Source organism: Garra rufa, chromosome 12 (assembly GCF_049309525.1).
Source record: "Garra rufa chromosome 12, GarRuf1.0, whole genome shotgun sequence".
In the NCBI taxonomy this organism is placed as follows: domain Eukaryota; kingdom Metazoa; phylum Chordata; class Actinopteri; order Cypriniformes; family Cyprinidae; genus Garra; species Garra rufa.
The window spans coordinates 48,632,203-48,655,782 of record NC_133372.1 but is presented as its reverse complement, the minus strand read 5'-3'; the positions used below and the strand labels follow the sequence as shown (position 1 = coordinate 48,655,782).

At 34.3% G+C, this 23,580-nt stretch overlaps 1 protein-coding gene across 1 annotated transcript; it reads left to right on the top strand.

The window, feature by feature from the left end:
• The first annotated feature begins 1,168 nt into the window (after nt 1-1,168).
• On the top strand, nt 1,169-16,389 carry traf3ip2l (TRAF3 interacting protein 2-like). The gene is made up of 9 exons (XM_073852418.1): nt 1,169-1,262; nt 3,842-4,524; nt 10,520-10,562; nt 10,729-10,796; nt 11,045-11,142; nt 11,247-11,315; nt 14,174-14,287; nt 14,368-14,442; nt 14,711-16,389. Exons 1-9 carry the CDS (start codon nt 1,231-1,233, stop codon nt 14,855-14,857), a joined length of 1,329 nt encoding a protein of 442 aa, XP_073708519.1. The 5' UTR covers nt 1,169-1,230; the 3' UTR covers nt 14,858-16,389.
• The last annotated feature ends 7,191 nt before the right edge of the window (nt 16,390-23,580 follow it).

Genomic DNA, 23,580 nt, shown 5'->3' with positions numbered 1-23,580 from the left:
AATTCATAATGATCTTAAAAGAATTTGATTAAAACAAAAACCATTTGTTCATCACTAGTTGTTTTGTTAAAGGCAGATAAACAGCCGCTTTCAGTCAAGGATGTGTTTTCTGGGAAGTGGGCGGAATTTGCGGTGTGACTAGGCAGGTGTTGAGAAACTTCAAAACAGTATGTACTTCGACAGCTACACTTCGTGTGTTCTATATAATGTCAAGCGGTTTTGTATACTAATATTCGAGAGTAATCGAAATTAAACAATTCACTCGACTAAATCTGCTGACCAGCTGACAGGTATGTACATGTTTTATGTGGTTTATGTCACGTTAGCTAGTTTGTCACGGACAACGCTGACGTCTAATTTGTCGAAAAAGTAATATGAGAGCTGAGTGGGAGTTTTCTACACGTGTTGTCTTTATTATTTTGTCTTTATTATGTCTTTATTATGTTGTATTTAAGCTTTCAGGTGTTACCTGTATGGTAATGTGGTAAAAAAAAAAGTGACTTTTTTTAACCTGAGAATTGTTATGTTGCCCTGCGGCAGTGACAGTTTTAACTAGCGTGAACTTGACACATTGAGAATTTGTACGAAATATTTACCAAATAATATAAAAGGAATGCCTAGTTGTACAGCAGCTTAAATATTTTAACGGATGCTGGTTATATATATGAGTATAATGTACTTTCGTTCATACTTTTAATTAAAAATGACTCATCTACTGTACAACTGTTCAGAAAGGAGAGTTACTTTTTGTAACTCAGTGGTGTCACTGTATTTCTACGTTCTAGTCAATTAAAAAAATTATGTATTATGTATTTTTAGGTTTTTAGTGTTATGCTAATGAAATACATTATGTATTAGTACCCTCTACCATTTGTGCTTTTGATTTTGATGACCTTGGTCACCTGTGATTTTCCCATGTCTCATTTTGGTTTCCACTGCATATTAAGGTGTTTTCCACTGATGGTGTAAAGTGCACTGAATTTTCATACTGTAAGATAAGAGAAAATCTAGAGAGAGAGAGAGAGAGAGAGAGAGAAAAATCCCCTTTGCATAATTGAGGGTTCCTGTATTTCAGTAGCAAAAGGTTGTTCGTTTTCATAAATGCCGTTTTATTTAACAGAGGGATCATGATTCAAGGTTATCTGTGTTCATATCTTTTTCATTTATTACAGATTTGTGTGCTGACTGGGCATATGGAATGGCTGCTGCTTTTTTGTATCAGGCAGAAGAATGATGCCTTCGTCGCAGTGCTTACAGTATAGGTAAATTTACATCTCATAAAGACAGAAATTGTTTTTAAGGTACACTATATGGACAAAATATTGAAATGCAACTCTTAATTATTGTATTTAGATTTTCAATCAGACCTATTACCCCAGTGTATTAAAATCAAGCCATAAAAAAGAGGTCATTCTAAAGAGCACAGTGAATTCAAGTTTGGTAATGTGATGGGATGCCACCTTTGCGATAAATCTGTGAAATTTCATCCTTGCTAGATATCTGACTGTCAGCTGTAAGTAGTATTATTCTGAACTGAATGCATTTAGGAACAGCAGCAACGAAGCAGAAGATTGTGTAAATCCATAGAGCGGGGTCACCGAATGCTAAGGCACATGGTGCATGAAAGTCACTGTGCTGATTTCATAGTTGAAGAGTTTGGATGAGTTTGGTGTGGAAGAACTTGACTGACCCTCACAAAACCCTGACCCCAACTCTATGCAACACCTTTGGGTTTAGCTGGAATGGAAATTGCGAGGCAGGCCTTCTCGTCCTACATTAGTACTTGACCTCACAAATGCTTTATGAATTAAATGAATTGGAAAACATTCTGATGGAAACACTCTCAAATCTTGTGGAATACCTTTTCTGACGAATTGAAGCTGTTCTGTAGACTGCTCATATATTAATGTCCCTGATGGTGTAATAGTCAGGTGTCCCAATACTTTTGTCCATATAGTGTATGTTTGTTCCTTTTTCTTTTTATTATTTTAAAGGCAGTTTGTGGCAGACCAAATTCTATTTGCTTAACAAAACCAGTTTTTACTTGCATTTGGCAACTTCCCACTGTTAGTTTTGTACCTTGTATATGCAACGTTTTAAACGTTTCCTATTCTGGTGTTTTGGTATTTTTATACCTTAGATAAAGAAAATGTTTTTTCAAAGAGTTTTTAGAAAAACAAATACAAATCTTTTGTGCATTCTGGATAATTCTGGTCGGTGCATGTGACACAAAATTGTAGAAAGATTAAAGTCCCACGCATTTCCGGAGCTTGCAGGTTTCTTAATACAAGGTTCAAACGAAAAGATTTTTAACACATTAATAGAAATTAATAATATTGTTGAAATCTTTTTCTCTCTTTTTTTTGTAATATCTTAAAAAGACAATCATTAGATTTATTGCTATAATTTTATTTTATTTACAGCCCTAGAAATGTCTTTAAAATTTTATTTTTATTTATTTTATATATTTGAGATCATATTTAGTGTGGCAATTAGTGCTGTCAAATGATTAATCCCCAATAATCGCATCCAAAACAAACGGTCTTGTGTGTGTATGTGTATACTGTGTATATTTATTATGTATATGTAAATACGCACACATACAGCCTATATTTTGAATTTTTTTTACATGTATATATTTATATTCATATAATATATAAACTTTTTTCTTAAATATACACTGCCTTTCAAAAGTTTAGGATCAAGGCTTGTAATGTTTTTAAAGAAGTCTCTTATGCTCATCAAGAATGCATTTATTTGATCAAAAAGTGTTATTACAATACAAAATAATGGTTTTTATTTTAATAGGCATTAAGATATTTTTTTTCTGTGATGCAAAGCTGAATTGTCATCAGCCATTACTCCTGTCTTCAGTGTCACATGAGCCCTCAGAAATCATTTTAATATGCTGATTTATTATTAGAATCATCTATGTTGGCAACAGTTGTGCTACTAAATATTTTGGAACCTGTGATACTTTTTTCAGGATTGCTTGATAAATAAAAAGTTAAAAAGAACAGCTATTATTCAACATATAAATCTTTTCTAACAATAGTCTTTGCTTTCACTTTTTTATCAATTTAACACATTCTTGCTGAATAAAAGTATTAATTTCTTTCAAAAAATAAAGAATAAAAATGTACTGACCCCAAACTTTTAAACAGTAGTGTATATTGTTAGAAAATATTTCTATTTTAAATAAAAGCTGTTCTTTTTACCTTTTTATTCATCAAAGAATCCTGAAAAAAGTGTCACGTTCCAAAAAAATATTAAGCAACAAAACTCTTTCCAGCACTGATAATAAATCAGCATATTAGAATGATTTCAGAAGGATCACGTGACACTGAAGACTGGAGTAATGATGCTGAAAAATTCAGATTTGATCACAGAAATAAATTTAAAATAAAGTTTTTAAATGTATTTTAAATAGAAGACATCGTAATAATATTTCACAATAATATTTCACAATATAATTTTTTTCTGAAATCTTAATGACCCCAAACTTTTGAGCGGTAGTGTATATATTCATATGAGTGTGTATTTATATAAACATAATAAATACACAGAGTACACACACATAAGTGACCCTGGACCACAAAACAAGTCATAAGGGTATATTCAAACATTTTGGTATGACAGCTTTGTTCTGCCACCAATTGTTTTTAAAATGCCTAAGGGACGTTTTTTGGCTGAAACCGCTGTTTCAATAAATATTAGGAAATCTGCTAGTATTTACAGTCATTTTTTTTAGATATTGTTTGGTCATTGTATATTGTCTCTTCAAATGTTGATTTTTCCATATGCTGTAAGATTAAGAACTTTTTTCCCCCACATTATCTAGGTATATGTGTCCATTTGGCCAGCACAGTTTACAATCCCTCAACTTTCCAGAAGAGAACGACGAGACTATGGAGAAAAGCATTTCTGAGGACTCCATCTGTCACTCAAACTCCACCGATTCCCAACTCTCTCTTGCCGCTTGTTGTATGTCTAGAAATGAGTCCTCATTGAGTGCACAGGCTGACTTCACGGATATCTGCAGAGACAGAAAGACCAGCTACAGATCCACACAGACTAGCTACAGCCCTTACCAGCCCCCGCTAGGTCTACCTTCCAGATACAATCCCCAGACGCCCTTTCCTAGTCAGACAGAAGCATGTCTGAGCACCCTAGAGCCACACAACGGAGACCTGCTTCGTTCGACTTCCGTAGGCAGCAGTTCGGTGGAATACCCTAGCGGCAATCTCCCCTCTTGCTTAGTGTCTGGAAATTACTGCAGTTATTCTGTTAACTCCAGCTACTCTTGCTCTCCAGACAGGCACAGTCTGGGAGAGGGAAGTCTAGAACAGCCGCGTTCACTTCACTCTATCCCAACTGCGTTCGCGCAACACAGCTACGGCATGCCCCTGCCCCCCTGTGCGCCCCGCGGGCCGCCCTGCTGTAGTCAGTACCCTGTGGATGTGTATCAGATGAATCAGGGCTCTCATTACAGGCCACATTACCACATGCCATGTTGGCCTTCATGTAAGTCTTGGTCCTTTGTTAAAATTCAATGTCTCTTATGAATGACTCATAAGTGAGTCAGGTTCTTTCTTTTACATGAAACTTGTTCATTTATCAGTCTAGGCATGTGAGGAGTACAGTAATTCCAACATTCCATAAGCCTATTGAAATTAAAATGACCATACTTTTCAACGTTACAGGCAGTGGCGGCTGGTGCTAAAAAAATTTAGGGGGGCACACACAAAATAAATCACATTGTTAATACAGGCTTTATTATCAGTAAAGTAATCATTAAACATTTGTAATCATCCAAAAAAATATTAGCCATTTATATTAATGTGATTCAGAGATGAAGGCCATAATACTAATATTATCCACACGAGGGAGCCACAGGATAATTCTCAGTTTAAAGACAGTGAAAATAAATTGATTTGTAGTAAAACATTGCATATAAATTAATTTTCATAAAGTTATATATAGTCCGATATAATAAGTAACTGTTATGCAAAAACTGTAAATACTTGTAGACCATTAATTGTTTTGACCTAATTATAATGGTATTGACAATATATTTGTCAAGTTGGTAGACATAACTGAATGTATGTCCAATTAAAGAAGGAACACTATCTACCTATCTATCTATGTGTGTGTGTGTGTGTGTGTGTGTGTGTGTGTGTGTGTGTGTGTGTATGTATGAATATATATATATATATAAATAATATTGTGCTTATAATAATACTAACATAAACACTCACAATTTACTTGAAAAAAGACGTCTATTGTGTAACTGCATCATCTACACAAATCATTGTGCTTGTACCCCGACGATCGAGTTAAACTGCATTGTTTCAGTTACTTTCTGTGTAGTTGTCCACAACGCTTTGGTGACAGGACTTTGAAATAACAAACAGGGAAAACGATAAAAGGCATGACTTTACATGACTTTATCCAAGCTCCATGATTCGTAAGATTGTTTTATTTTTTGCTTCATTTGAACGGCTTGTGATCTCACCGAATTTGGTGGAAATCGCTCTTCGCTCGTTAAGTTCGCCATCATTACTCTGATTGACCGCGCCTCAAAAGAAAAAACAAACAAACTTAAATCTCGCGGTATTTTCTGCTGCTTGGGGCAGAATTTTCAGCGCCCCAAGACCATAAAATTCTGAGAGACTGATTGGCCGCATATTTATTAATTTACCCTAGCAACAGCACATGACTGGCTATTTGGCTGAACTGCAGGGGCGCTTTTTCTCAGCGCCCCATGACAGAAACGATACAAGTCTGTCTGTGGAAATTCACTGGTGAATGAATGTCACTAGGTGGGAAATGTTGTATATGTTTTCATATCGCATGTAGGCACATACTGGTGAGTAAAACCGAATTAAAAAACTTAATTTGTAAAAATACATTTTACATTTTTAGCCCCTTTTATCAGGGAGGGCGGTGCCCCAGCGCCCCCTATGGGCCGGCCGCCACTGGTTACAGGAACTTTATCCAACCAGATACGTTGCAGTACATTTGTGCAATTCTATTGTCAGATTATGCAACCAATTTCCATTTTAGAAGCACACTCATCTTAGAAGATGAAACATCTAAATATAAGGATTAGATAATGCTTAACACTACACTTTGAAGCTAATTCTCTAAGCATTGCATCAGTTTATGTGCGTTGCTCAAACCTACATTTTATTCACTGAACAGCCACTATATAGTTTAGATTAGGGCTGTCACAATTCCTTGATTTAATTTGAGTACTTGATTTAAATAAATCCCAGATTGCATTTAGTCTGTGTGGAGTAGCCTAACTGGGAAAATACCACATTATTAGATTGTTTTCCAAGGCTGTATGATATATTAAACCCAATTAAAAACCATAACAGAACATAATGCTATTGTGAATTTGCAAATGCTATGATCAAGTCAATATTAATTAAACAAGGATTACATTGTGCAGTAAAGTGTAAAACAATTGTCAGGCCGTTGACGCCCTCTGCAGTCATTTATTATAATCCGTAATGTATTACTGCCTCATGCTGTGTATTTTAAGTAATTTTAAAGGCTATTGTTTACTTAGGTCTGTTTATATTACTATGAAAAAAGTAATTATGATAATCTGATTATTTGATTAATCGTCAGAATAATCGACTGATTACTCAATTACCAAAATAATTGTTAGTGGCAGCCCTAGTTTAGTCAAATGTCTAAACCATATTTAAATTAAGTCATTATCAATCTTTTTTATTGAAATGCATACTTTCTGTGTGAAGTACAGTATAAACATAATAAGTAGCTGCATTTTGTACGGCTTTTCTTGCAATACTCACTTAATTGCATAAAAAAATAACATGGTGTAAATTCCTGCTTTAATAAACATTAGTATGTGTATGTAAGTATATCTTACTGTCCATTGATAGTCCGTACTATTAACGTACTTTGGGTGGCTTTTAAAATTGAGTTAAAAGCTGACAGCTTGGCCCTACTAAATGACCTATGGCATTTTTAACTTGATTAGCAAATGGTGTAAGAAAAGCATTTGACAAGATGACAAAGAAAAGCAACTGGCAATGTGCATTTAAAAAATACTTGTAATTTACTATTTTAAGGACGTTTTCATGTCAATTTATTTTCACTCTTAAAATTTCTTTATTAACTAGTTATTTTGTTGTTTTATTGAATACATTTTAAAACATGAGATAAACACTTTAAATATGTTTATTAGTTGGTCCATTCAAACAGTGGTTACAGTTAATTAAATTAATAACTTGTCACTAGTAAATTTCACTTTGGTGTGACGATGAATGATTCATGGATCGATACTCAACACTATTTTCATGAATAGTGTTTTCACAATGCGTCATCAATTGGCCATATTGGCGGCACTGAATGTAAACAATGCCACTCAAACGAAAGAAATGTGCATATTTTGCTGATTTTTACTGCTTAAAATGGTCAATTATTGTCATGTTTTGGGCTGTACTAATCGGTCTGACCGGGAAAAACATTTGAAGTACTATAGACTGCCAAAAGTTATAACAAATAAAGAAGAAGAGTGCAAAAAACTGCCTGAGGAACAGAAGGCGTTTGCGGTTGGCCAAACTGAACCAGGATTTCCAAGGCAAGAATCTTGACAACATTCGTGTTTGTTCTTATCATTTCCGGTCAGGTAGATGAAATATTAGGCTAATATCTTAATTAATACTGCTCGTATGTATCTTTGCCATCTATTAACTTTAGTTTGTCAAAATACTGCCCCCCTTCCTGCTCATTAAGTCCTGCTTACTAAATTCTCTATATGATTTAACAGGTTCCACTGTTTGTTTGTTTTTGTTTTTTTTGTGGTTTAGACAGCATAAATTAGCAGAATAACGTATTCGGTAGTACATTAACCATGCAATCCACGCTGTTGTTTACATCCGAGTACTGCCAATATGGCCGTGCATCCAGGTAACTGACCAAATTGTGATAAATTGTCAGGATTCTCTCTTGAATTGATTCTGAGCTTACTTTTTAACAGCAGATGTCTTTACACACCCAACTTAAACCTAAAATAATCTTTCATACAACTGGAAAAGGTTTAAGCAAATTGACCATTCACAAACAGCTTGATTGACAGGCGATCTGACCAATCATAATGCTGAATCCGCCGTTCTGTCCAACAAACTAATTAGACAGCAGAGTAGATTAACTGAAATTAATATGTTAAACTTAAAATGTGTGTACTGATGTCTTTCCTTGGTTGAAATAAATAAATATGTTCTGATGTTCATTCATGTTTTTTTTTTCGTGCTTTAAGTAAAGAAGAAAAGACAATCTCTCATTGATCTAATAAGGCAATACATTGATCTGTCAGGAAACATTAAAGAGCCACAAAACGGTATTTATTGTTTGAATTTCTTAAAAAATGACAACAATTTTAAAGCTAAAACCATAAGTAACCTGCTCTGTCTTGTCTGTCTGCTTGTTGTCAGTTTTATTTGTTTCGCAATGTATTTTTCCCTGCGTGAGAACATGATTGTGTAGTGTGAGAGCGGCATTGTTTGTTGGACATAGCAACTAAACTAAAGAGGGCGGGTTTTTGCGAAGGGTTAATTACAAGAGTGTTCACAGTGGGCTGTTTACATTAATCTTGCGTCATGAAAGCATAAAAGTTGAGGTGCAAGTACATTTAACCACTTACATTACTCATCCGAACCATAGACTGTAAAAAAAGATGGACGACTCATCTCCGCTTCATTCCATATAGGAAAGTGAAGCCAAAATGTCTTAATATGGCCGCTGCCATCTTGGGGGAAATTACGTCATTTGGAGCCAGATTCTGCGCAGTAGAGATTCGTTTGGAGCCAGAGTCTGCGCAGTAGTGTCGCGAGGCGGAGCCGCGGTATCAAAGTCCCGCCCAAACTCCCGCAGACCCAATCGCAAGATCACAATCATGACACCACACCCCGTTTTTATAGCATAAAATAACTACCTAAAAGCGAACTTTTTTGAAAAATGAACACTTGAACATGAATCAGCATTATAAGAACTACCTCACACGATGGAAACCATCTTTGGAAAAAAATTATTTCAAGTGTAATTCGATTATTTAGTTTGGCTCAAATCCCATTAGATTACATGGAGAGGGCGGGGTTTATGACCTATACTGCAGCCAGCCACTGGGGGGCGATCGAAAACTTTTGGCTTCACTTTTCGAGACTCGTGCGGCACACTTGATCCGAACGCACAATCGCTCTTCTTCGTAAGTAGTCAAGTATGGGGTTTAACTAGCCTAGAGTGCCATCTGCTGTTAAAAACTAAGTTTAGAATGGATTCCAGAGAGAATCGCGGTGCATTCGGAAAAACTAATTATTTTTATTTAAAAACTAACTATTTTTATTGAACATGGCAGCACTAATTCATCAAATGATAGAAAAGTATGTTATAAATGGGTTTGTACTGTATCTGTAGGCTAATGAAAATATTTTACTTGATTTGTAAAGTGTAGCTCAAATTATCAGGTTGTTCCAATTATGTTAAATAATATTTTTGTTTTAGAAAAAAAAATGGTTCATTTAAATGTTAAAATGTAAATTACCAAAACATTTTTAGAGTGTATGTAGCTAGGGTTGACATTAACGCTTGTCTGGAAAGTTTTGAAGGCAGAAGTGAAAGAGAATTTTATTTGCCCAACAGGACAAGTAGCCTGATTAAAAGATCAATAAATAAAAGTAACTAGGGAAGCACCGAAACTTAGGCGAGAATGATTCTAATTTTATTCCATTTGGTGTATTAACAGTAACAAGGTCGTACCAGTTGAGGCTTGCAAAGCCTGTCTGTGTGAGAGAGACTCGTAGAGAAATCAAAAATTAGCACAACAGCACAAACCAAGAATCTCATGGAACAAACATAAAGTGCATAACATTTATCACAATTAGGCCTATTTAAAGGGATAATTTACACAAAAATGAAAATTCTGTAAATTTATTACTCACCCTCATGTCATTCCAAACCCTGTAAGCCCTTTGTTAAGCTTCGGAACACAATTAAGATATTTCTGATGAAATCCGAGAGCTCTCTGATGTCGTTATTTTTCTGTTTTCTTTGCACACAAAAAGTATTCTCGTAGCTTCGTAAACTTACGGTTGAACCACTGATGTCAAATGGACTGTTTTAACAATGTTCTTTCTATGTTTCTGTGCTTTAACCTTGGTAGTACCCTTGCTGACTATGAAAGGTCAGAAAGCTCTCGGATTTCATCAAAAATATCTTAATTTGTTTTTCAAAGATGAAACAAGGTCTTACAGATTTGGATCGACAGAGGGTGAGAATAAATGTTCATTTTTGGGTGAACTATCCCTTTAAGTAAATGCGTACTGACAGAGAACATTGCTACACAATATTTTTTTTCTTTTATGGACAAGTAACATTTTAACTTGGAAAAGTGAATGACCCATTTACTTTAGCACAAGTCAAGGCTTAATGTCGAGACCTGTGCAGATTGATGTCTCACTCACATCAAGTATTTCATCTCCAACAGGTCCTGACAACAGCAGACTATCAGCCTCAGAGTTCACTCATAGGTAATGTGTAATAGTGGTCAGTTTTTCTGCACAGTTTATGTAAGACAGCCAGTCTTGTCTTGTGTCGTATTGTAAGTGATTTAACAAGTTGCTGATTCTTACTGGTAAATTAAACTTTAAATTAAGCAGTCTGAGGTCTTTATGCAATTGCTTTCATGTCTTGCAGTGGCCACACCTCTCCTCACCCTCGTGCTAAACTAACCCCAAGCACAGCCCCTCTATCCTTGGAACAGAGTAAGTGTACACATTAATGTCGAGCAACACTGAAATTAAAAGTATGTGATGAATCCCAGACTATAATAAAGAATTCACAGTTTAATAATCTTAATTAACTTCTTAACTGTTCTTCTTTAGACACGTGATTAAATAAAGTGTTTATCAAAAAGTGTTTATATTGTAAAACAGCTTTATGTACAGTAGATTAAGTTTAGTTCATGGTACATCTTGAGTTTTATATTATTTTTCACTCTTTGTTATTGCAGGGAAAGTTTTTGTTACTTACGAAGCAGACAGTGAAAAACATGTCAAAGAGATCATCAACTTTGTCGCCCTACTGAGACACAACGGCTTCTACACTCACGTAAGACAAGCAACCTGTACCAGATATTGCCTTGCAGCCATGCTTGTCTCCTGATATGGGGTCTGCCAAAGATCATGTTAAGTCTCTTTGTTCTTTTTGTGCAGATTGACATGTTTGAACAACAGTTCAAGAGCATAAGCAAGATTGACTTCATGGAGAGATACATCAGCGAAGTAAGTAGAATCCAGGCCTGCTAGAATTTCAGAGAGCGTGTTTTTCCTAGTTTGACTTACACAGCAAAAGATCTAGTCCACATTGCAGCTTTTTTCTGGCCAAGAACCACCTACAGGAAAAGACTGTATGACTGAAAACTCTAAAGCAACCCAAACAGTTTTGAGATGGGTTTAGAGAAAGGGTATGACAATAATAGACCAGAGTGAAAAAATAAATAATTAATGGCACAACGGTCTCTGCAAACACAAAAAACACTAGATAAATAGTGGAAGATGTATGTAGAAGGATTGATTGGGGAAGGAAGGAATTTGTAATTTTACATTTAAATAAAAATTTACTGCTGTTTAAATTTGAAGCTACATTTTTTCAGCCATTACTTCAGTCTTTAATGTCATACGGTTTTTCAAAATCATTCTAATATTTTGACTTGGTGCTCAATTTTTAATACTGGTTCCTTTATTATCAATGTTGCAAACATATATACTTGAAATAGAGATCTTTTGTAATATTATAAATGTCTTTTACTGTCACTTTTGATCAATTTAATATGTCCTTGCTAAATAAAATACAATTTTTCTAAAATTTAAATAAATATATATTTTTTAAATCATACTTACCCTAGACTTGGCGTTGGCGTATTACAGTTTCCAAAATATTATTCTGAAATACACTACTAGTCAAAAGTTTTTGAACAGTGCCCACCAAGCCTACGTTTATTAGACCCAAAGTACAGAAGAACCAGTACAATTTTGAATATTTTCTAACATTTTTTCAGGATTCTTTGATGAATAGAAAGATCCGAAGATCAGCATTTATCTGAAATAAAAAGTGTTTGTAACATACACTATACCATTCTAAAGCTTGGAGTCGTATATATTTTTTTACATTTTATTTTTGGGGAAAGAAATTATAGAAATTATTATTACTTTTATTTAGCAAGAATGCTTTAAATTGATTTAAATTAAAAAGTGATAAAGACTGTTATAATGTTACAAAAGATTTCTATTTTAGATACATTTCTGTTTTTATTGATCTAAGAAACCTGAAAAAAATCTACTCAGCTGTTTTTAACATCATCATCATCATCATCATCATCATAATAATACTAATACTACATGTTTTTGGAGCAGCAAATCAGAATATTAGAATGATTTCTGAAGGATCATGTGACTGGAGTAATGATGCTAAAATTTAGCTTTGAAATTACTGGAATAAATTACATTTTGAAATATATTCAAATAAAAAAAGTTTTTTTTAATAATAAAAATATTTCACATTTTTTACTGTTTTTGCTGTCTTTTAGATTAAATCCATGCAGGCTTGGTGAGCAGAAGAGACTTCTTTAACATTAAAAACCTTACTTTCCATTGTTTGACTTGTAGTATATATATTCAGAAATATTCAGCATATGAAATGTTAAAAAATTTAAAAACCTTAAAAATCTTATCGATTTCTTATCTATCTATCTATCTATCTATCTATCTATCTATCTATCTATCTATCTATCTATGTATATGTATATATATATATATATATATATATATATATATATATATATATATATATATATATATATATTATCATTGTAGGTGAGTTTTAAATTAAATGTGTGTAAATGACCATAGTACTTACTGTAGAGTAAATCAACATTTCATCTGCAATTGTCTATTTATTTATATATGTATCTATTTATTTATTTATTTTCTTGAATGTACTTTCATTGCTTTGTCATTGTTGAAGGTTGTACATGTATCCTTGCTTTCTAAAGAACATCTAATGTTATTTCTAGTATGTCATCAAGGACATGCAAACTCTGTAACCTTTCAAATAGAACTGGGCGCAGCTGGGAAAACTTGTTCAATGGTTGCATTTATACAGCAATGTTTACTGTTGAATTGCAAACAGCAGAAGAACTAATATCGCTGTTTATGGTCAACACATACAGCCTATTGTGGGGTGCTCTCCATTATTGAGGTCTTTAGCTCCCACATATCTCACATTTTTTTAGTTCATTGACATTATATGTCTGATAAAATGTCACCATTTCACTTTGGAAACATTAAAAATGGCAAGGATTGGTCCCTGACATATAGTTGAACATACTATGGTATTCCCTTTCAAATGAATGTCCACAAGTAGCTGTTTTCAGGCAATTTGAACAGGTGAACAGGTTCAGTGTGGCTGTGTGTGTTTCCTAATTGTGTTCAACGATATGTGACCCTGGATCACAAAAACAGTCATAATGGTCAATTTTTTAAACTTGAGATTTATACATCATCTGAAAGCTGAATAAAAAAGCTTTCTATTGACGGTATGGTTTGTTAGGAAAGGACAATATTTGACTGAGACACAACTATTTGAAAATCTGGAATCTGAGGGTGCAAAAAAAATCTAAATATTGAGAAAACCACCTTTAAAGTTGTCCAAATGAATCTCTTAGCAATACATATTACAAATAATATAATAATTTTGACCCAATTTTGGATTTCTACGAATATACCTGTGCTACTTATGACTGGTTTTGTGGTCCAGGTTCACATTTGCTTCTAAAAGTATGAGGGTGGAAAACAATCCAACACAACTTTTCATTTATGCATTTTGAGAGGGAAGAAAAAAGAAAAAAGTATTTAATAAAAAAACCTGTAACCATGAAACATGTAATTTTAATTAAGAGCTGAAGTGGGGGAGGACATATTTCTGGCATAATTTTCTTACAGTGCCACGCAGAAAACTATCTGCTTCACTGAGAATGATAAACCTTGCATGTCTAATTTCAGTTTCATCTGAAGTAATTGTTCCCTCATGTCATTTGAGTTTGAGTTGAGTCTAATTTTGTGTTTGTGTTCTTTTATGCAAGAAAGACTATTTGATCATCATCGTCATTAGTCCAAAGTACCACGAGATTGTGACCAATGCTTCATTTTGCATGGAAAACGATGAAACGCTCAACACTGTCTACATTCACAAACAGGTACAACTTGGGTGGCTAAAAAACTAGGTTATTCTTTATCTTTCTTGTCAGTTGACTCATAAAAGCGCTTTGTGTTTTAGTTACAAAACGAGTTTATTCAAAACGGTGCCAGGAATTACAGATTCATCCCCATCTTGTTTCCCGGTGCCAAGAAGGTAAAACTGCCTGTTTTTTAAGTAACTTACAAACCCAATTGCTTAACGAACAGGATGTTGTTGTTTGAATAAGTACTAACTCAAGGAGCCAAACTACTAATGTGCGATTAACTATTATGATAACAGCAATAGACATCTGTAGTTGTTTGTACAGTACTACAGTAACACCCAAAGGATTGCTCCATTGGATTCCACTTAAATCCAGTTCAGATGTAATGGCGCGTCATTGTTAGTTTACAACATTTCTGTGTCTGCTTGTGTTTGTCAGTGCCACGTTCCTTCATGGCTTCAAAGCACACAAATCTTCACCTGGCCCAGAGACTGCGATGACATTCTTCGTCGACTCATGCGTGTTGAGAAGTACAACCCTCCACCCATAGGAGAGCTGCCCACCATTGTCTCCATCCCCATATAGTTGGTTAGGTTTGCTTTTTTATATAGACCCATAATATGTCAGTTATAAACAGGCCAGGTATATGTTTTGTGTGTCCCTCAGAGCTACTAGATGAGCGTTTAATATGTTTAAATCCCTAAAGCTATTGTTATTTGATGTAGTCTTTGTGGAACACTCATGTCTTAATTAATATTACACCACTTGTGGTTGATGAATAAGTCAGAATGTGTCCCAACATGTAGAAGAAGTGCAAACACATATTACATATGTAGTAATTCATCGGTTACATGAGGTTGAGTGGCATGATTTTTGAAGTTAGCTCAGATTTTTTCACTTTGTATTAAAGGAGTAGTTCACTTCCAAAACAAAACAGATAATGTGCTCACCCCCTTGTCATCTCTCTTCAGTTGCAAAGTAGTTGTTTTTCGAGGAAAACATTTCGAGATTTCTCTCCATATAATGGACTTCTATGATGCCCCCGAGTTTCTACTTCCAATATCAGTTTAAATGCAACTTCAAAGGGCTCTAAATGATCCCAGCCAAGGAATAAGGGTCTTATCTAGTGAAACTAGATTTTTTTTTTTTTTACAATTTATCACTTTTTAACCTCAAATGCTCATCTTTAGCTCAGCATGAACTAGTCGAAAAACTAACATCTCGTTTTATTTTTCAACTTCAAAATCACGCTACTTCGCTGTATTTCTTTTTTTGTAAAAGGCATTTGATCTTCTTTGCATGTTCACATTGTAAACACTGGGTCAGTACTTATGCAGTGATGTTGGATGATTTCAAAGTTTCAAAGAAAAAATGAGAAAGAAATTCACAGTGTTCACGCAGAGCTGGGCAAGACTAGTGTTTGAGGTTAAAAAAGTATCCAAATGTTAAATGTTTTTTTACAAAATAACCAGTCGTCTCGCTAGATAAGACCCTTTTTCCTTGGTTGGAGTCATTTAGAGCCCTTTGAAGCTGCATTTAAACTGCATTTTGGAAGTTCACACTCGGGGGCACCATAGAAGTCCATTATATGGAGAGAAATCCTAAAATGTTCTCCTTAAAAAACATAATTTCTTTACAACTGAAGAAAGAAAGACATGAACCTCTTGGATGACAAGGGGGTGAGCACATTATCTGTCAATTTTTGTTCTGGAAGTGAACCACTCCTGGATCACAAAAGGAAAATTTGCCACTAATCCATGTGACCAACTTGAACTTGTTGCGAAACCTGCATGGGGAAATCTTTTGCTTCATGCCAAGTTCCTGATCATGTGGATTCCACAAATATTCGACAAACAATGACAAATGTGACGCACTTTTTCCATCATGCTTCTTTGTTGTTGTGTGAGCCTGAAATGAACCTGGTACTACATTATCTTCACACACTTCATAGAGTTTGTTATAACAAACGTTTTGTCTTAGAATTTCTGTATGAGTCATTAGTAATGTGCCAAAAAAAACTTTTGTATTTTCAACATCACATAGAAATTTCATGGTCATTCATGTTCTTAGATGATCATTGGATGTTTTTAAAAGCATAAACCCTTAATAATAAATTAAAGAATTCTGTTTGTTTGTTGTACAACTTACAAGAATAGACATCAGGGCTGTGAGGGGCAAAAGTACAACTCATCTCAACTCAGACTTTTTTTATAGAGCATACACTACCAGTCAAAAGTTTTTGAACAGTAAGATTTGTCATGTTTGTCATTTGCCAAGTTACCAAGCCTGCATTTACTTGATACACAGTACAGCAAAAACAGTAAAATTTAGATTTTTTTTTTTTTTTTAACTATTTAAAATAACTTCTCTATTTAAATATATTTTAAAATGTTATTTATTTCTGTGATTTCAAAACTGAATTTTTAGCATCATTACTACAGTCACATTCTTCAGAGAACATTCTAATATTCTGTTTAACTGCTCAAAAAAACATTTTTATGTTAGTAGAATTTTTCAGGTTTCTTTGATGAATAGAAAGTTCAGAAGAATGGCATTTATCTAAAATAGAAATCTTTCGTAACATAATAAATGTCTTTATCATAACTTTTGATCAATTTAAATCATCCTTGCTAAATAAAACTATTCATTTGTATAGTTTTTTTCTTAAAAAAAGTATACTGACTGTAAGCTTTTGAACAGTATAGTGTATAATGTTGCAAAAGCTTTTTATTTTATTTTCTAAATGCTGATCTTTGGATCTTTCTATTCATCAAAGAATAATAAAAAAATTTACTCAACTGTTTTAAATATTGATAATAATAATGATAATAAAATATTTCTTGAACAGCAAATCAATAAATTAAAATGATTACCAAAGGATCATGTGACACTGATGTAATGATGCTGAAAATAAAGGAATAAATAAAAATGTAATATTTCACAATATTACTGCTTTTGCTGTATTTTAAATCAAATAAATGCAGGCTTGGTGTGCAGAAGAAAATTCTTTAAAAAACATTAAAAACTTTTGACTGATAGTGTATTTTAAAAACAACAGGAGTTAAACCAAATTTTTTAATTCTTTAAGTACCAATCTCAGCAACAAGGGCGATCTTACATAAAGTGGGAGTTTGTTCCAAAGTTTAGGGTTTACTATAGAAAATGCATGTACAGTTTAATGTAGCATGTTATTGAATATACTTGGTGTTGTTTGTTCGTAACCAAGAACTGAATTGAGATGAATAATAGGTGTGTGCATTAATGCATGTTTATGTAATTGCAGTTGCCTATAAAAAAGATTGAATGCTGTGTGCTTTGACAGAAAATATGGCATGACATACAAAACAGTACATGCCTGAGGCTATAATGTTCTATAGACTCAAAATACCTTACTTACATAGTCTTTCATTTCTAAAAATAGATGCTGTAATCCCATCTAACTGCCCAATACAGGTACATGTAGTCTTTTAAAGGAGTAGTTCATTTTCAGAACAAAAATTGACAGATAATGTGCTCACCCCCTTGTCATCCAAGAGGTTCACAGCTGGGATCATTTAGAGCCCTTTGAAGCTGCATTTAAACTACATTTTGGAAGTTCAATCTCGGGGGCACCATAGAAGTCCATTATATGGAGAGAAATCCTGAAATGTTTCCCTTAAAAAACACCATTTCTTTACGACTAAAGAAAGAAAGACATGAACATCTTGGATGACAAGGGGGTGAGTACTAGCCTGGCAAGCCAGACCCACATAAATGTAGGGTCTGGGCACTCTCCATAGACAGGGCTCAACCGGAGGGGTGGGATAAACGGTTGTCTTTCAAACTCCTCTCCACGCAATAGGATAGCGCTACAACCAATCAGAGACTTAGTCTGTCAGGTGACGTAGTCAGAGCGACGGAGATTTTTAACGAAAATCAGTGCACTGTGCAGTCTGTCAGCCAAATAATAAACATAGATGGGCACTAAACCTTTAAAAGTAAACAAAAACATGCACATACAAATCCAAATTACACCCTGCTCTGATGTAGTATACGCAAACACCGGAAGGGGAAATCGGTGAAAAAGTCCAAGATCTTAAAACGTAATCTTTTAGCTTTAAATGGGTTTGAACAACCAGGATAAACGCAAGTAATTACCATTTTGAATAGCCGCTATATCCACAATCTCTGTGCACTGTGTGAACAATGAGTGTCGTATACACGCCACAGATCGCTTCCGGTGTTTGCGTATTCTACACCACAGCGCGTTCACATGTAACGAGCTCCTGCTCAGGACAGATGGACGTGGCTGTGTATCCAAAGTAAAAAATTATATAAATACTGTTCACAGAACCAGGAATTCATGTCTGACGGAACTTATGGTCATTGGTCACAGGTCAGTCGTCATCATGTTAACCCCGCCCACCGACTCGTGATTGGCCCGGTACATCTTGGATTTTTCGGAATTTTAAGTGAATTGAGAGTAACTAGACTGACCTTGGAAGCAAATGTAATTTGCTGCCGCTAGGGGCGCGTCTAGATTCTAGGCTAGGTGAGTACATTATCTGTAAATTTTTGTTCTGAAAGTGAACTAGTCCTTTAATACTGTTTCGGTGTAAACTCTAAAAATAGTTCAATCCAAAATTATTGTTTAGTGTAAAACATGTTGAAGATTAGCCGATAATACGCTGTTTTCCTCTAAAAAGCTGTTTATTCCATCCATTTAAAAAAAAAAAGCGTTTGGCTAAATGTTTCTGGCTTGCCTTCTATTGGCTGTGGATATGTCTTTTCCACAACAAAGCTATTTTTAGGGCCACCTTTTTAGGGTTTGACACCCCCAGTCAACCATGTAAGAGAATAAAACATCTTGTTTTGTGTTCAATGGAATAATGACACACGAATGAGTAAGTGATGTCAACAGTTTCCTTCTCGGGTGAAATATATCTTAAAAGCTTCTGAGTTAAACATGTATCAACACACCTGTCAAAATCTCTCAAACAACTGTCATGCCGGATGGAACATTAGAAAGCTCAATCCATTTAGTTTGTCTCTTCAAGGAGTTACTGAAGGTTAATTAAGCCCCATTAAACAAAGTGTAACCCTTCCTATTGAGGCTTATCAGGAATGAAATATTCTAAATCAGCCGTAACAATATAATCAAGAGGATTTGGTCATAGAAAGACTGACATAATCCTCATATGAACAATATTAGCAGTATCTAAAAATGATTTGCTGAGGAGGAATGGTTATCAGTTTGTAATTAAAATGAGATGAGAAACAGAATGATTGATTACTTGACGCAGTGACAGAAAAGGTTATGGGAACAGGATCTCCAACTTAGTCTTTTTATAGCTGGTTAATTTCTAGATGAAACAAGTTAATTCCAGGAATATGTCATCCATCAATTGCACCACAGTTCTGTGAAATATTCTGAAGGCTTGGCAGTGACAATATGAAGTCAATTCAGTCATCAGCTGCAGGGTAAAACTGCTGTTCTTTGCTTTGTTGTGCCTTAAGATGGCACTCTTTACATGTGCTATTAGATGTTCACTGATAGTAGCCCTATACACTTTCTAATATTAAGACATTGTTGTGTATACCGGGGCTAGTTGACTTTTTACTCCACTGAATATTTCTCAGAGTAGGTTTAATTTTGCAAGTCAGTTTGCAAGAATTAAATATGTAATCACTCACCATATAGTGATATGTAGTCCATCTTTAAATGTACATTAAAATATGAATATATGTGAAAATCTTTACATTTAATGTTCAATGACTTTTGTAATTATCACAGTTATTTGAAGTTTTAAGTATTTTATGTCATAATGTTTCTATGGATGGTTATTATAAAAGTTTATTATAAAGCATCCGCTGAAAAAATGTAAGAATTACAAAGCGTGCACTGAAAAAAAAATAATTTAGTAGTAAATTTGACCAAAAAAAATTTTTTTTGGAACATAGACATGAAATCTGAACTTACAGTATCTCACAAAAGTGAATACACCCCTCACATTTCAGCAACTATTTTAGTATATCTTCTCAAGGGACAATACTGTAAAAATGAAACTTGGATATATTTTAGAGTAGTCAATGTGCAGCTTGTATAGCAGTATAGATTTACTGTCCTCTGAAAATAACTCAACATACAGCCATTATTGTCAAAATAGCTGGCAACAAAAGTGAGCACACCCTAAGTGATAGCAGTATGTTGTTTAACCATGCAATGCCACATGTCCTATTCATCATGTTTATGTTTTTGTCTGCTTGACAGGACCATACAAATTTTTGTATCTTGTATTAGAGCAGTTCAAATTTGGTGCTTTGAGTACAATTGTCTCATACTGACCACTGGATATTCAATATGGTGCCTCAATATAGTACGCCCTGAAACTGAGTTACATTACAGTGGTCAGGGTCATATAGAGGTTTTCCAAGGTGTGTTCCATTCGGAACAGGGCTTGCAAGGGTCGATCAGCGAAGTTGAGCACTTGTTCTGTGCGTCAGGTGCAGAACCTGGCTTAAAAAAAAACAGATGCATGAGTGCTGCCAGCATGGCTTTAAAGGTTGCAGAAGAAGAAGGTCAGCTTGTCAGTGCTCAGATCATGCGCTGCACACTGCAACAAGTAGGTTTGCATAGGCATCGTCCTAGAAGGAAGCCTTCTCTGAAGCTGGCTTACAAGAAAGCCTGCAAACGGTTTGCTGAAGACAACCTGTCCAAGAGCATGAATTACTGGATGTCAATATTTTTGATAATATTTTGACAATAATGGCTGTATGTTGAGTAAATTTCAGGGGACACTTAATCTATACTGATATACAAGCTGCACATTGAGTACTCTAAAATATATCCAAGTTTTATTTCTATAGTATTGTCCCTTGAGAAGATATACTAAAATGGTTGCTGAAATGTGAGTGGTGTACTCACTTTTGTGAGATACTGTAAATTGTTATAATTCATGGACAGCTTGGAATACAAAGAAGATAATCAGCAGATTATTGCAGAAGTGAAATCGTATAGAAGTTTAAATTTATTGTAAAGAAAATGCACTGTACTCATTTTTTATTTTATATAAAATAAATATTTTGCATTATACTGAAATTGCTATAAAGTCAAAGCCGTATGTCAAAAGAAGTTATAGTCCAAATTTGAAGTTAATATAAAAAAAATGTGGTTCCTTTGAGATTTTATTTAGGGTGTTATACCACAAGCAGTCACTGGGTGCCATGCAAACTCCGTTTATTTATTTTATTTTTTAATGCATTTTTCTGTCAAAAATGTCTAAATATCTCTGTCAATATTACTCCTATCACAAACTGACCAAATATTCCACAAAATGTGACCCTGGACCACAAAACCAGTCATAAGGGTCCATTTTTTGAAATTGAGATTTATACATCATTTGAAAAGTGAATACATAAGCTTTCCATTGATGTCAGGATGGGTCAATATTTGACTGAGACAAACTATTTGAAGTTTGAAAATCTATTTGAAAATCTGGAATCTGAGGGTGCAAGTGCAAGTTGTTCAAATAAAGTTCTTAGCAATGCATATTACTAATCAAAAATTAAGTTTTGCTATATTTACGGTTGGAAATTTACAAAATATCTTTATGTCTTTGTGGAACATGATCTTTACTTCATATAATGATTTTTGGCAAAAGAAAAAAAAAATCGATAAATTTCACCCATACAATGTATTTTTGGTTATTGCTACAAATGCACCCATGCTACTCAAGACTGGTTTTGTGGTCCAGGATCACAAATATGGAATCTTGAGTCTCAGACCTTTCCAACTAGTGTTAATTTCGTCACCTATTTTTAATTTAGTCTTAGTCTTAGTCTTGTGCCAAATGTCCTTGTTAGTTTTAGTCATATTTAGTCATTCACATATCTTTTTTTGTTAGTCAAGTTTTAGTCGACTAAAAGTCTCGTCATTTTAGTCTAGTTTTAGTCAAAAGAAAACTCAAGGTATCTTAGTCAAGTTTTAGTCGACTAAAAGTCTTCTAATTTTAGTCTAGTTTTAGTCAAAAAAGAACTCAATATATTTTAGTCTAGGTTTAGTCAAAATTGTAGTCTTTTTTTAAAATAACACATAATTACTGAGATTATTACTGATACACATTTCAGTAAAAAAAGTGTTTCACATATCTCAAACATTGGTTAAATGTCAGAATTACCTGACAAAATACACTTGTTGAATGATTTTTGTTGAATGCAAATGTTAAACGTGTCTGGTTTTCAATTTCTGATTTAGGAGACACATTCACAAATGATTAACCCTTTCAGTGGTGAGTTTAATTCTAGCGGACCCCTGAGAGTGAGTTTTTTTTAAGCGACTGTTATTTTAGAACGTTTGTCCTTATTGTTTCCATGGCGACGCATCAAGATTGTCACGTGACACAACACAGACCCAACAACACTGTATGACAGATAGATCGCTTTTATTTCGTTTTTCCTTTTTTATCCAGAATACTCACACACTTGCTTACCATGCCATGAACTATCTAATATTCCGATTCACAAATATGTGTGAATTAGTATGTTTCGTCGTTTAAAACCCTATATAAATGATCTGGATCGTAATCTGTAACGTGAGATGGGCGCGGCCATGTTTGTTCGCGCTGCCGTTCAGAGTCCTGTCAGCCGTATTTACAACACATATACATTCATCCGTTTCTCCCGAAATACATACAAGTAAGTGGCTGGTGAACTTGAAGAGGAATAGAGTGAACTTTTTAGTTACTAAGCCTATGTGTATGTGATATGAATAAAACACATCGGCAAATTATATTTGAATAGATTGTTATTTGCTGCTTCCATAGACCTATGTGTGTATTTTACAAACTCTAAATGTCTTCTTTTACTAGCACTTATGTGTATTTAAATGTCTGAAACCTAAAATAAGTGTTATGTGGTTAAAATCATTGCGTAACTTGTGATTATAAGACAAGCGCAGAGCTCGTCCGTCTCTGGCTCAGCGCCAGCCAGCGAGCCAAAGCGCAGTTTGAATATTTTAAAGCCGTAACAGCTGATGAAAAAGCAGAGACGATTGTAGACGAAAATGAAGAGAGATTTTATCTTAGTTTTTATTTTATGCAAAACATTTTCGTCTCGTCTTATTTCGTCAACAATAATGCATGTTAATTTAGTCTTAGTCAGCGTTTTTGGACAGTGGTGCAGTCTTGTCATCGTCTCGTCTTAGTCATGAAAAAAAAGGTCGTTGACGAACATATTTCGTCTCGTCTCGTCTGACGAAATTAACACTATTTCCAACAATATGTATTATGTCAAGATTATAAAAAGTTTTGATTATAAAATACCGTAATACA